General features: G+C 56.9%; 1 protein-coding gene across 3 annotated transcripts in view; it reads left to right on the top strand.

Moving 5' to 3' along the window:
• LRP5 (LDL receptor related protein 5) overlaps positions 1-13,446 on the top strand; it is a 108,952-nt gene that overhangs the window by 57,517 nt on the left and 37,989 nt on the right. For all 3 annotated transcript variants that reach the window (XM_057552977.1, XM_057552976.1, XM_057552978.1), the window contains exons 6-8: positions 166-562; positions 2,449-2,620; positions 12,054-12,270. In XM_057552977.1, coding sequence (XP_057408960.1) covers positions 166-562; positions 2,449-2,620; positions 12,054-12,270 — 786 coding nt within the window. The remainder of the gene's footprint in view (positions 1-165; positions 563-2,448; positions 2,621-12,053; positions 12,271-13,446) is intronic.

Raw genomic sequence — 13,446 nt, 5'->3', positions numbered from 1 at the left:
AACTACTGGCTGTGTAGGAAGATCTCGGCGAACGTTACCTAACATTACCTGTCCTTGCGAGGAAGCCCCGGGGACCTGGCTGAGCCCCTCTCCTGCCACGCGCACTGCAGGCCCCGTCTCCTCTCCTGCCGCCGGCCTCTGATCCCACTGCTCGTGTGTCCACAGGGGCCGAGGAGGTGCTGCTCCTGGCCCGGCGGACGGACCTGCGGAGGATCTCGCTGGACATGCCGGACTTCACAGACATCGTGCTGCAGGTGGACGACATCCGGCATGCCATCGCCATCGACTACGACCCGCTGGAGGGCTACGTGTACTGGACGGACGACGAGGTGCGTGCCATCCGCAGGGCGTACCTGGACGGGTCGGGGGCACAGACACTGGTCAACACCGAGATCAACGACCCCGACGGCATTGCAGTCGACTGGGTGGCCCGCAACCTCTATTGGACGGACACGGGCACCGACCGCATCGAGGTGACGCGCCTCAACGGCACCTCCCGCAAGATCCTGGTGTCCGAGGACCTGGACGAGCCCCGCGCCATCGTGCTGCACCCCGTGATGGGGTAAGGCTGGGGGTGGGCGCTGGGAGCCAGGCTGAGGGGGGCCGGTGGTCCTGGAGCTTTCTTCCCACATCAGGATGGAGCAGATGGCTGGGCCCTGCTCCCAGAGTCCTGGTTCAGGAGAACTTGCCTTTTTAGCAAGCTCCCAGGTGATGGGCTGATCTGGGGACCAGACTTTGAGAAGCTCTGATACAGAACTTGGTTACATTTATAGAAAACCCTGGAGACGTTGGGTAAGTCATTTTTTCCTCTGGGCTTCAATCTCCTCACCTGTAAAATGGAGCCCTCCACTGGGGTGATTTCTGGTTTAATAATGGTAACAAGAGTGGTGGCCACTGCAACAGTTACTACACACGTGCCAGATCTCTCTGCCAGGCACGTTCCACGTAGCAAGCGCATTTTTCTCCTCCTCTCACCCCGTGGGGTAGGTACAGTTGTACGGAGGAGGAAGCTGAAGCCCAGAGAGGTTAAGTGACTTGCCCAAGGTCACACAGCTGGGAGGTGGGGATTAGACCTAGCAGTCTGGTTCCAACTTTGCAATTTAGGATTCTGTGAATCTGGTCAGTCAGTGTAGGAGCCTTTCTGAGACCCTCAGCTGCTCAGAGGGTAGCAGCTGAATGCCTTCCTGGGACCTCATGACCAAGAACACGAAACTGGCAGACCCTAAGAGGGGAGGAGTGCTGGGACCTCTTGGGGGCTGGGGCTGCAGGGGAAGCCCCCCGCCCTCAGCGCGGGATGTGGGCCCGCATCCTGGGGATGGCCTGGAGGGGCTGGGAGGGCAACCCTGGAAGGCAGCTGGTTCCGGGAAGGTCCCTGGGGGGAGTAACTGAGCTGCATTGACTGTAACCCTGGTAACCGGAGTGTCCATGAGGCATCAGGTGCTTCTCCCATTGCCCCAGGGCTGAGGCTCAGTGGGAGGCGACCCCGCAAGGTGCCTGCTGTGTGTGGGGGGCAGGGGTTGCAGCCCCTCTGCCCAGGGACCCTGTACTCTGGTCCCCGCCCCGGGGCTTTCAGACGTGCTCTTGCTGTGGAGCTGCCTTTGTCTATAGAAGCCCAGCGGCACAGCCCTCGGGGGCAGGTCACGGGGCTGTGGCTGGATGGGCCCAGGGCTCGAGCAGCACCGTGGAGCCTGGGGGGGAGTGGACAGACAGACACTGCTCTGTGTGGCTGTCAGGGGCAGGACTGTCCCCCTGGGAGGTGGGGTGGGGGTGAGAAGCGGGTCCCCGGGGTCTGAGGGCCAGGGAGGCAGGAGCTCGTGGCCAGCTCCAGTGTCGGGATGCGGGCTTTGGGTTCGGGAGATGGGGACCTGCTCCCACTCTGCCACCAATGGACTCTGTCAAGTCACCCCCCTCTGTGGGCATCACCTGTGAAATGAGGGGTGGGGTCCCCCCCAACCCCGAGTGTGAGGACCTCAGGAAACGGGGTCGGGACAAGTATAAGATCACAGGGTTCAGGGGCGGCAGAGGAGAGGCTGCCAGCCCACAAGGGCGCTGTGCTCAGGGCCCAGCTCTGGCCGCTTTCTCTGGGCTGAACCCCCCACCCCAGAGGGCCCCCAGCACCCCACGGGATCTCGCTTTGCTTCTCGGGGCTGCAGAGAGCGTGTTGCCTGCTTTGCTTTGCACGTGGGAGCCCTTCAGCTACTTGAAGGAGGTTCCACTCTGCCTCTTCCTCCCCCTGGGCACTCAGCCCCTCCCTCCCCTGGGTCCCTTGGCAGGGCGTCTGCTGTTTTGAGTCCTAGGGCCCCGTGTAGTTAAGCCCCCACTGTCCCCGTGGAGCCCCTGGTCCTGCACATGGCCTCGGGCGTGGTGGGTGGGTGCTGTTCTCAGTCCTAGGGGTGCAGCCTGGATGGGACAGATGGGCAGTGTCACGGACATGTACTTCTTCTCCAGCCTCATGTACTGGACAGACTGGGGGGAGAACCCCAAAATCGAGTGCGCCAACCTGGACGGACAGGAGCGGCACGTCCTGGTCAACACCTCCCTGGGCTGGCCCAATGGCTTGGCTCTGGACCTGCAGGAGGGGAAGCTGTACTGGGGAGACGCCAAGACGGACAAAATCGAGGTGAGTCATCCTCGTCGGTGCACGGAGCTGTTCAGCGCAGGTGGGGACGCAGCGCAGCCGCCGTCGAGCCCTGAGCTTTACGCAGAGGCCGGCCTGGCCGCCCCCGCAGCCCGTCGTACGTCTCAGGTGGGCAGCAGACGGATGTCTGTGCTATGCTATTTGGCCAAATAGAATCCTTGAAGAAATAACTTACTATGATGTGTTTCTGACATACGGAAGGTATGTAGCTGAGTTAACAGCACCATAGGGTATATGTGGTTATGTAAGATGTTACCACCGGGGACTTCCCTGGCGGTCCAGTGGTTAAGACTCCGCCCTTCCACTGCAGGGGGCGCAGGTTCAGTCCCTGGTCAGGGAACTAAGATTCTGCATGCTGTGTGGTGTGGCCAAAAAAAAAAAAAAAAAAATGTTATCAAGGGGGAAACCGGGACAGGGTACACAGGAACCCTCTGAACTCCGTGTGCAACTTCCTGTTTCAAAATACAAAGTCATAATAAAAGAAAGAAATAACACATACCCACCACCCAGCCTAAGATGTGAAACATAATCAATGTAGCTGATGCCAGAGGGGACCACTCTCCTAAATTTGACGATTCGTTCCCAAGCATTAAAAGACATTTACTATGTGGATATCACCCTGAACAGCACGTAGTCTTGTTCTGTGTGGTTTTACATGATTAAAGTGGTGTTCTGTACGCGTTCTTTAGCATCTTGCTTTTTGCTCAGGGGTGCGTTGTTTGCGGTGCTCTTGACAATACGGTAGTTAAATTGGTCCCTGACGTTGGTGCCTCTCCTCGGCATGGACGCCTCCCTCGCTTCCGGTAGCTTCTGGATGATCCTCGTCAGCTCTGGTCACATCACTGCTCGTTGATATCACCACCTGGGGGTCACCTTCGCTCTTCTCACGGCTCCATGGGGAGACCCCCACCAGGCAGCTTGCAGGGGAAAGGCGGGAGTGAGATTATGACCGTGCGTCTGTGTCGCGGGGTGTCAAGCCGCGCTTCTGAGCGGGAACGCGAAGGGGACTCAGGGCTGGGCAGATCCCTCTCCCACGCAAACCCAAGGAGCTGCAGTTGGCACCTTTCCTGTTGGAGTTCCCTATAAACTGTCACTTTTGAAAGGATCTTGTTTGAAGACCCTTGTCTCTCTAGCCTCTGAGCCTGAAGGCGAGACCCTTGTTTCCTGCGGCGTGGCCACGCCCACCGTCTCCGTAGCCACGCCCACCCCGGGAGTGGGTTGGGGATGCGTGTGTCCAGCTGACACTGCCGGACCTGCTACAGGCATCGCTCCGTTTACTCCCACAGAATTGGGTTGGTTGGGGTGTGTTTTTTTGGTAAAATAAACATAAAATTGACCATTTTAACCATTTTAAAGTGTACAACTCAGTGGCATCTAGTACATTACAGTGGTGTCCAACCATCACCACTCTCTAGTTCCGGAACGTTTTCATCACCCAAAACCCCATACCTGTTAAGCAGTTGGCCCGCAGTCTCCCCTCCTCATCCCTCTGCCCTGGCAACCACTAATCTCCTGTCTGTCTCTATGGCTTTGCCTGTTCTGGACATTTCATGTGAGTAGAATCATATGATCAGTGGTCTTTTGTGTGTGGCTTCACGCAGCAGAATGTTTGCAGGATTCATCCATGTGGTAGCACGTGTCAGTACTTCATTCCTTCTTATGGCCAAATAATATTCCATTGTATGGAGAGACCACATTTTGTTCATCCATTCATCTGTTGGTGGACTTGTGGGTTGTTTCCACCTTTTGGGGATTGTGAATAATACTGTTATGGGCATTTGTGTACAAGTTTTTATTTGAACATCTGTTTCTAATTCTTTGGGGTACATACCTAGGAGTGGAATTGCTGGGGCATATACTAGGTTTATCTTTAACTTACCGAGGAACCGTCAGGCTGTTTTCCACAGTCTGCACCATTTTACATTCTCACTAGCAGTGTGTGAGTGTTCTGATGTCAACATATCCTCACTGACACTTGTAAAATTTTCCTGTTATTATGGCCATCCCCACGGGTGTGCTGTGGTGTCTGGTGGTTTTGATTTGCGTTTCCCTGATGACAAGTGATGTTGAGCATCCTTCCATGTGCCTGTCCCACAATAGTATTTTGAGGTATGTGGCATCGTCCCCATGTGTGGATGAGGCACTGAGGCCCAGGGGGCAGTAACCTGCTCAGGGTCATGCAGCAAGTAGGTGCTTTTTGATTTTCTGCTTTTAGAGTCAATCCACAGACAGAGCCCGAAGCATCAGGCTACTGTACGCAATATAAACGTTATCTGCCGTGGTTATGGACAGTAGGGTGGACCGAAGTCAGGAGCGGACAGGTGGGGAAGGGAGGAGCAGGTTAGAGCTTCAAGGGTAACCAGCAGAGGCCCTAAAATGCTGACATCATGGTAGCAGGAGGATGGGGGAGGGGCGTGGCATAAGTGACAAAGTTATGGCCGGCAGAGTACGCGGTGGCTGATACGGACAAACCGGGAACATGCGCCACAAGCGTTATCACCTGTTGATTTGGAGCTAATCACCAGGAGACCCCAAAAGAGAGACAAGAATTGGAAGTGTTTGGGATTCTTTAATCCAACAAACTTGGGAAATGTGCGGTGACTTTCCTGCCTCACTTCTCTCTTTGGAGCCTTTAATACACTTCAATAAGCAGACCCCCCACGGGGGACTAAACTGCATAAGTGTTCTCAAACTACACGATCTACGGTCCCCTTTCTTTCCCTGCTGTGGCTCTGGTGGCACACACTTTGGGAACGCTGACCTAGGCCGCCTGCCCACACGTCCAGAGCTGACCCCAGCTTCGGGGTTGGTGCTGGAATCACCCTCCGCCCCTGCCCCAGGGAAGCCACTGACATGGACGGACACAGAGGTGGTTCTCCGTGTGAACTCCAAGGGTGGGAAGCGCCCCGATGAATCGTAGGCGCATTCAGGTCATGGCAGCTTCTTGGAGTCGAGCCCGGAGCCCAGGGCAGACCCTTCTGGCATTTTTTTCAGTGGTGAAATGCCCCAGGGTGAGCTTCTTGGAGGTGGCCCGAGCATGCCTGGGGACTTGCCCATGTGTTCCTGCTGTGGACACCCTCCCCCCACTCTCGGGCCTCAGGGTTTGCTGCTGAACACCCAGTGGGCGTCAGCTCTGCTCCAGGTGCTGGGTCACCTTGGTAAATACGCCCAACAGATGCTCCTCTGGTACATGTTACGTGAACCTTGGGATCAGGCCACCAGCCCAGGTGCAGAAGCCCCTGCTGGGGTCACGGTGGATTCTGAGGGCTTCGGGGGGAACAGCCGAGAGCGAGGGGCCGTGTCTCCTTTCCTGAGGACGCAGTCGGACTCCAGGCCGGGGGGACGGTCAGGGGAGGGCTCTTCCAGGTCAGCACAGCGACGGGACACGCTTCCAAGCAGTGGTCACGTCTCTAAGACGTTATGCCCGACACAGATACTAAGGAGCCTGAGCGTGTTTCTTGGGCATATCTTGCCCGGTTGCCTTGGACGGGAGAAGGGATTCCGTTCCGCGTGGTCGTGCGCGTGGCCTGGCTTCGAGCGCAGGCGCCGGCAGAAAGGAGCTCCACGCGGTGTCGACCGGCTTCCCTTTGAAGAGGCATCAGTCAGGTTCCAGCTCCGCCCGCCCGTCCCGAAAAGGACTTCACAGGGCAGCTGTGGCTGATCCCCCGACGAGCTGGGAGGAGAACAAAGGTCTGGAGGCCGAGTCCACAAAGTGGGGATTCCTCTGGACGGTGGTCCTGGCACATAGATGGATTTGTGGAACGGAGTCGAGACTGCGGGCGGGGCCGCGCCGCCCTCCAGCTGGGCCTCCTGCCGCCTTGCCTGTGACGGCATCCTGGACAGCGGGTTCAGGCCAGCCTCGGGTCGGCAGCCCCTCGGGGGATTGGCGCGGGGTGGCTCCCCGTCTGGGGGTGGGCTCGGGGCTGGCTCACTCGGGGAGGCAGCCCTGAGGTCCCCTCCCCATCCTCAGGGACCAGGGATGGACCCCAGGGCAGTCCCGACATGCGCAGGCTGGAGCCGTGTGGGGTGGACATGGGTGCAGCCCCCGCCTCTTTCCGCATGCCCACAGCTGCCTCTGCTCCCTGCTTTCCCACCCTCTTGGGCTGGGGGTTCCCTGGGACGCCTCCTTAACCCACTTCCTGAGTCTAGAGCCCTTGGGGTTGGAGGTTGCTGCCCACAGGTGCTCAGCCTTTCCCATGGCTCCAGCCGCATCCTCAGGACCCGGCCTCTCACCCTTTGCTTGCATGTTTCCCCCTCCCCCTCCCTGCCCAGCTAGGCTCCCAACCCAAGAGCCGGTCCTCTCCTCCTCCGACCTGCCACAGCTCTTCGGCCCTGTGCCACAAGATTCAACTTTATTGGTAAAAGTAACTCGGACTCACTGTCTCCCTCTTCTGTCTCTAACTGATGGCCCCTCGGGCCCTGCACTTCCCTCCTCTCCCTCTGACCATGCTTCTTGGCAGGTGCCGGGCCCGTGACAGCCCAGCGTGGGTCCTCTCCCAAGCAGATTCTTCCATCCAGAGCTCTTTCCCAAGCCCACGTGCCCAGCTGCCCCCGGCCCTCTCCCTCGGAAGCCTGAGTCGCCTCCCGCCACATGCCGTGGTCTCACGTATGGGGGCAGCTCACCTCCTCCACGCACTTGGCCACACGGTGTAGGGTCTTCCTTTCCAAAACAGCAACACCCTGGTTCCTGCCCGGAGGCTGCCTCTCCCAGCCAGAAGCTGTAAGGCCTTCCAGATCTGTCCAGGGCTTGTGCTCTCACTTAGCTATGGAATCATCATCATCATCATCTTTTCACTTGTTTGTGAGCGGCCATGTCTCCCAAAGCAGGTGGGAGCTCTCTGAGCCTGAATTGGGGTCTCTCTGCTGATCCCCTGGCAGGGGAGTCAGGACACACCGGGTCTGCGTCAGAAGCGACCTCTCCCTCTTAGTCCTTTCCCCACTCTCTCTGTCCCCCGCTTCCCCTCACCGGCCCGTCCCTGCATCCTCCTTTCCCACAGCTGCCTGTCGGATCATCCCTGAGCGGACCTCCTGTCCTGTCATAGCTCGCGCTGCCTCTTTCCCCCAAACCCCTCCCCGCCCCTGGGCGAGCATCTGTTCATCCTGCAGCATTCACTGAATGTCACCTCATGCTGGAAAAGCAGCACAGGACAGACCCATGCCCTGGTGGGGGTCAGTGTTCAAGAAGGGGAGATGTAGACAGCAGTGACCGGGACAACCGCAGCCCGTCGGAGGTGGTCAGCGTTCTCGAGGGATGCCGAGCAGAGAGGATGAGGGCCCGGGGGGCAGGGGGTGCGGGTCGTTCAAGCTCCCCGACAGCACGCTGGCTGCTTCTCCAGCCGCCTTGGTCCTGAAGCCCTGCCCTCTCCTCTCACTGACTTGTGTATATCCTGTCTATTGCCTTCTGTTCCTAGAGTAGAGCGAGGAATGGTGCCTATTATTAATCCTGAAATAGGCAAAGCATTTAAACACCCCTGCGCTCACACGGTGATCAGGCAGGTCCCTGGATGGCGGTTTTAGCCATTACTGAGTAAGAGCAAGGTCGGGCCTTGCCCTCTGTGGACTTGAGCTGTCTTTCTCAAGCTTCCTGCCCAGCTGTTTCCCCGACCCGAGGATGGAAGAAGCAGAAGTTTCGCAGGTCGACCCACAGTCCGGGCTGTTTGGCCCCTCTCTGGGGCAGGAAGTGTCTCCTGTGTGTGGCTTGCCTTGTACTCGCTGGAGGTCCCGGGGGTCACCTGGGCCCTCTGCAGCCCCCCGATGTCTTACTCGGCCAGGACCATGGGGAGCTTGTGTCCCTTGCAGCTGACATCTGCTGGTGGCCGTCTGCTGTCAGGGTAGGCATTCGTGGGGAGTACCTGGTGGGGAGAGACACACCCGGTGCAGCAGGCGGGCCAAGGATGAATCACAGCCTGAGAAGTTAAAAATACATCCGTCCCCCTGTTCCTGACATTTCCTGAGTCGATGGAGGTGACTTCCAGCACGAACAGAATAAACACTCATTGCAGGAGTGACAGATTGGCTGTGTGTCCGGGTCCATGAGCCCTGGGGAAGAAGGGTGCAGGGCTTCCGGGCAACGGGGCCACAAGCTGTGCGGGTGTGTAAGATCTTTTTTGTTACGTGAAACAAAATAACCAGAGCAGTTTTAATTTGGGGCTTTGTGTCTGAGTATAATTGTTCCATCAGAGAGCAGAACTCTTTTTTTCTTTAAACGTGTGCTTTCAAAGGGTTGGTCTTGGGCTCGCACCTCTTTGCATGGCCAAGTCATTGGAAACAGAGGATTCAGTGTAAGGAAACTGCACCTCAGGTGACTTTTTGGGGTCTACTGTTTTGTGGGTGGCCGTGCAGACCCCGTAGCTCTGGGTTCTGCCTCCTGGAGTACAGCTGAGGGTGGGCTTCTCTGGGGTCTGCCCACCCTTCTGTGTATCACGCAGCTGTTGATCTGCGGGTCGTGTAATGAGCTGGCCAGGGGATGGATATGTGCTCTGCTTGCCCTGCCTCTCCCCCACTCCAGACCTGGGCTTGGTGTGTGGAGTCAGCCGAGCACAGGAGGGCGGAGGCCGAAAGGTCGGAGAGCAAGGCTGGCTGACACTCGGGCGCCATCGGCATCTGGCTTGACCGTTTTGACATAACTTCCTGGAGGCATCTGGTTTCCTCTCCTGAAAATCAAGGGCAGGAGAACTTCTTGAGCAGGGGTTGAAACCTATGGACCGGAGGCCAGAATGACTATTTTTGTGCCACTTTCAAACGCACGGTGGTTTTTACACTTTTTTTTTTTTTTTTTTTTTTTTTGCGGAACTGCACAGCATGTGGGATCTTAGTTCCCTGACCAGGGACTGAACCCAGGCCCTTGGCAATGAAAGCATGGAGTCCACAGTTCCTACTTGTCCGCTCCAGGATTTGGGAAAGGCCTGGTCCAGCAGAGTTACTTTTACAGATGTGTTGGATTTGGTCAAGGTGTGTTGAAAGCTGCCGTAAAAAGGCTGCTTTGGGATCATTTATTTTCTCAACTGTTAAGAGTCTTGATGTCCTTCCAAGTTGGAGGGCCTGAGAGGTGTTTCATGGGGTCTGTAATCGTTCAAAGTGGGATGGGGTGAGGGAGGGGCTTCCGAGGCAGAGGGAGGCCCTGCCAACCCAGAGCCAAGGTTCTGTCCTTGCGGTGGGTGCCGCCAGCCCGGCCCCGGGGGAGCAGCTCACGGCCTCCTCACTTTGTTCTGGGCAACCAGAGGGTGGGGCGTGGCGGGGGGGAGACAGAGGTGGGGGGAGGGATTGCTGCCGGCAGCGGCTGTCTCCCCGCTCCCCCGTCTGGCCCCGTGTCCTCTGCGGGCTCACTTTCGTCCTTCCTAAGCTGGGGAACATGTACTTCCTCCCCTCAGTCAATAGAACATGCACTTATTTATGTCTGGAATTGAGTTGTTAAAGGAAATAAAGAAAATATGAACATAGAGAAGGATGAGAAAAATCTCTTCAAGAGTTGCTGTTGACATTTTGGTATATAAAAGGTGGGGTCTTTATCTTCCAGATGTGAGTGTTTTCTTTATAGCGATCATGTCCTACATCTGCCATTCTGCCCGCCCCCGCCCCCGGCGCCCAGCCCTGGTTATTCTGTGTCAAGGAAGGAGCAGGGGTTTGAGCCCTGCCTCTTATGGGCTGTGTGTTCTTAGAGACGCTCTTTCTCTTGCTGTGCACCTCCTCGGCGGTAATCCCAGGCGAGACCCCTCCCCAGGTCTGAGTTCTGTGCAAAGCGTGTGTTCATCGCCTTTATGTGCCTTCCTCTTGTGGGGCCGAAGCTGGAACCAGCACCCTGGACCAGTTTGGAGTATTAATCCATCACCTGCCCTCTATGGCTAACCAGTGGGCCAGGTGTGGTGCCCAGAGCTCCGCACGGAGATCCTACAGCCCAAGGTCTACGCTCCAGCTCACGGTACGGGACGTGGTCCGATCCGGTGTTCTCATCTGGGCTGCTCGTTGGAGCCACCTGTGGGGAGCTGCTTTCAGGACTCATACCTGGCCTTCCAGTTTCGGTGTAATTGCCCCAGGTTGGGGCCCAGCCACTCACTGTTCTTTGGTTAAGTTCCCAGGGTGACTTTATTTATTTTTTAATATTTATTTATTTATTTGGCTGCACTGGGTCTTAGTTGCAACACGCGGAATCTTCGTGGCGGCATGCGGGATCTTTAGTTGTGGCTTGCGGGCTCTTAGTTGAGGCATGTGGGATCTAGTTCCCTGACCAGGGATCAAACACCCAGGCCCCCTGCATTGGGAGCGTGGAGTCTTAACTGCTGGACCACCAGGGAAGTCCCTCCAGGGTGACTTTAGCTGCTACCCTCAGTTACGGGTGGAGAGGTTGAGGTCCATGTGGGATGCAGGGACTTGGCTGTGGGGCAGAGCTGGGGTGGGACCCCTGGCTGCAGGGCCCAGAGCTGCCTGCCACTCCTGGTTGAGCCAGCAGTTTTGTCCTGTGCTGTCCAACAACAGAGGACCAAAGTCTTTTCTGCTCAACACACACCCGATCTGTCTTGTGTTTGCCACCTGCAAAACTGAAGGTTTGTAGCCTTTCTTATGAGCTGGGAATATAATCTGGCTGCAGGAGGCCTGTTGAGACTTGCCTTTGATTCATCATGTCTCTTTCATCCTGGCTTGAGAGCCCGAGAGTTTGGATGTTACGTTTTTATCTTCTTTTTCGCATCAGCTCCTACAGGGTCACCTGTCATCACAACCACATCTTATCCTGTTTGTGTGTTTCAGTTGGTTAAAGCGTTTTTATGTTTGACAGTATTTTTCTCCTCTGTGGCTTTTGTGGTTGATGCTTTTAATCAGTGCTGACTCTTCAAGAAAAAGATTTAGCTTTTACATCTCGGAGTAAACAGCCACTAGTGTGTCTGGTGTTGGAAAGCATCTTAGAGCTGTAGGCTCAGACTTAGAACCAGAAGCGTCCTCAAGTTCACCTGGTGCTGACCGAGCAAGAAATTAGTCCACAGACAAGTGGGAGGCTTTGCCCAGGGCCTGCAGTACGTTAGCTGTCCAGCCTTTTGAAATTGAGCTCCGTGTCAAGGGTGTGAACTGGTGCCTCCCCGTTCTACATCTTGGCAGACATTACTAATCAATGAGCCCATCCTGGGTCGGAGACCCACACCTTGGTATTCCAGGCAGCCACTGCTAGTCGATCAGCAATGGCGAGAGAGAGGACACCTGTTTGTCTTGCCTGCCCCTCTCAGCCCAGCATCCACCCCCAGGTAGGGGAGACAGTGGGGAAGAGCCGCTGAATGGCCCCATCACTGAAAACATCACTCATCCAGCTGCCCCAGTGAGTCGTGGCTTTGTTAGGTGGCCTCGCCAGGTGCAGACGCTGCTGGGGCCCGTCCTGTTCCAGGCAGTTCAGGCCCGAGGCTGGTTCAGCCCTACGTCTGCCATCCTGCAGGTGATCAACATCGACGGGACAAAGAGGCGGACGCTCCTGGAGGACAAGCTCCCCCACATTTTCGGGTTCACGCTGCTGGGGGACTTCATCTACTGGACCGACTGGCAGCGGCGCAGCATCGAGCGCGTGCACAAGGTCAAGGCGAGCCGGGACGTCATCATCGACCAGCTGCCCGACCTGATGGGGCTCAAGGCCGTGAATGTGGCCAAGGCCGTCGGTGAGTCGGGTCAGCCTCCAGCCATGGGTCAGCCATGCCACAGGCTCGTGGCTGCCCTTTTGGTCCACAGGCAGCCCAGTTGGAGGCCAAAGCTGGGGGTGTAAGTGCCCGGCTGGGGCACCACTCTGGGGCTGGACAGCACAGGAGATGGTGAGAATATTGGTCCAGGACCAGTGGCATGGGGGTGGGGTATCGACCAGGCATGGTGACTGGGCACTGGTGGCAATAGTTGTCCTCACGATGGCTAACACTTGCAGAGCGCCTGCTGCGTGCCAGGCTGTGGCTAAGTGCCTTAGTGCCCAGAGCAGCCCTCTACGCGAATTACGATGTGGCCCTATTTGTGCTGGGGAGACGGTGGCAAAGCCGTGTAGCTAATGGGTGGCCAAGCTCAGGACTCATGCCCGGGTCTGCCTTGACCTCCTGGCTGGGCTGGGCTGGAATCTTTGTCCAGTGTGACAGCCTGGACCCTCAAGCACACACCCTTTATCTGAAAGCCAGAATCTGCAGAAAGCTCCCTTAACACAAGGATTTGTCTCTTTATGAATATGATTCCCAGTGCAGGTCGACAGGCTACACTGGGGACAGTGGTGTCCAGCTGTGGTGGGAGGACAGATGGGGGGACGGGACTGTAGGCTCTGTGGCGTCAGGGACCCTGTCCCCAGCTGGGGCCCAGCACCTAGTACTGCACCTACACATCAGAGACACTCAGCAAGCCTTTGCTGGAGGGAGGGAGGGAGGAAGGACCAGAGAGGCCCCAGTGCTTGCCCTTAAGTCTAGTGGGTGAGACACCCCTTAGCTCTGCTGCCAGGCTGGTGACTACAGTTGAGGTGTTAGTGGGATGCCTGGCTTTAAAAGATGAGGGAGGGCATTTGAGCTTGGAATTTAGGGAGCAGGTGGGGGTCAGGGTTTGCCCGGCAGAAGGGACAGCTGAGCACAGGCCTGGAGGTGAGGCCGTGGGCAGAGACCCTGGGGGGATCTAGTGCATCTTGGTCTCCGGGAGAGGCCTTTAGTCACAACCCGCGCTCCTGAGACAAGGCGATGGAATCAGCACACTCAGTTTACCAGCCGCCTTTGAAAACACGTTCGTCATCCACTGTGGAACGTGAGGCCCACCGGTGAGTGAGTGTCTGAAAAACAAAAAATAAAACCCTAGAGATAAGAAAAATGATATATCCA

The sequence above is a fragment of the Balaenoptera acutorostrata genome, chromosome 9 (assembly GCF_949987535.1).
Source record: "Balaenoptera acutorostrata chromosome 9, mBalAcu1.1, whole genome shotgun sequence".
Lineage (NCBI taxonomy): Eukaryota > Metazoa > Chordata > Mammalia > Artiodactyla > Balaenopteridae > Balaenoptera > Balaenoptera acutorostrata.
Note: the sequence above shows the minus strand (reverse complement) of the source record. Positions and strands in the feature narration are given on the sequence as shown.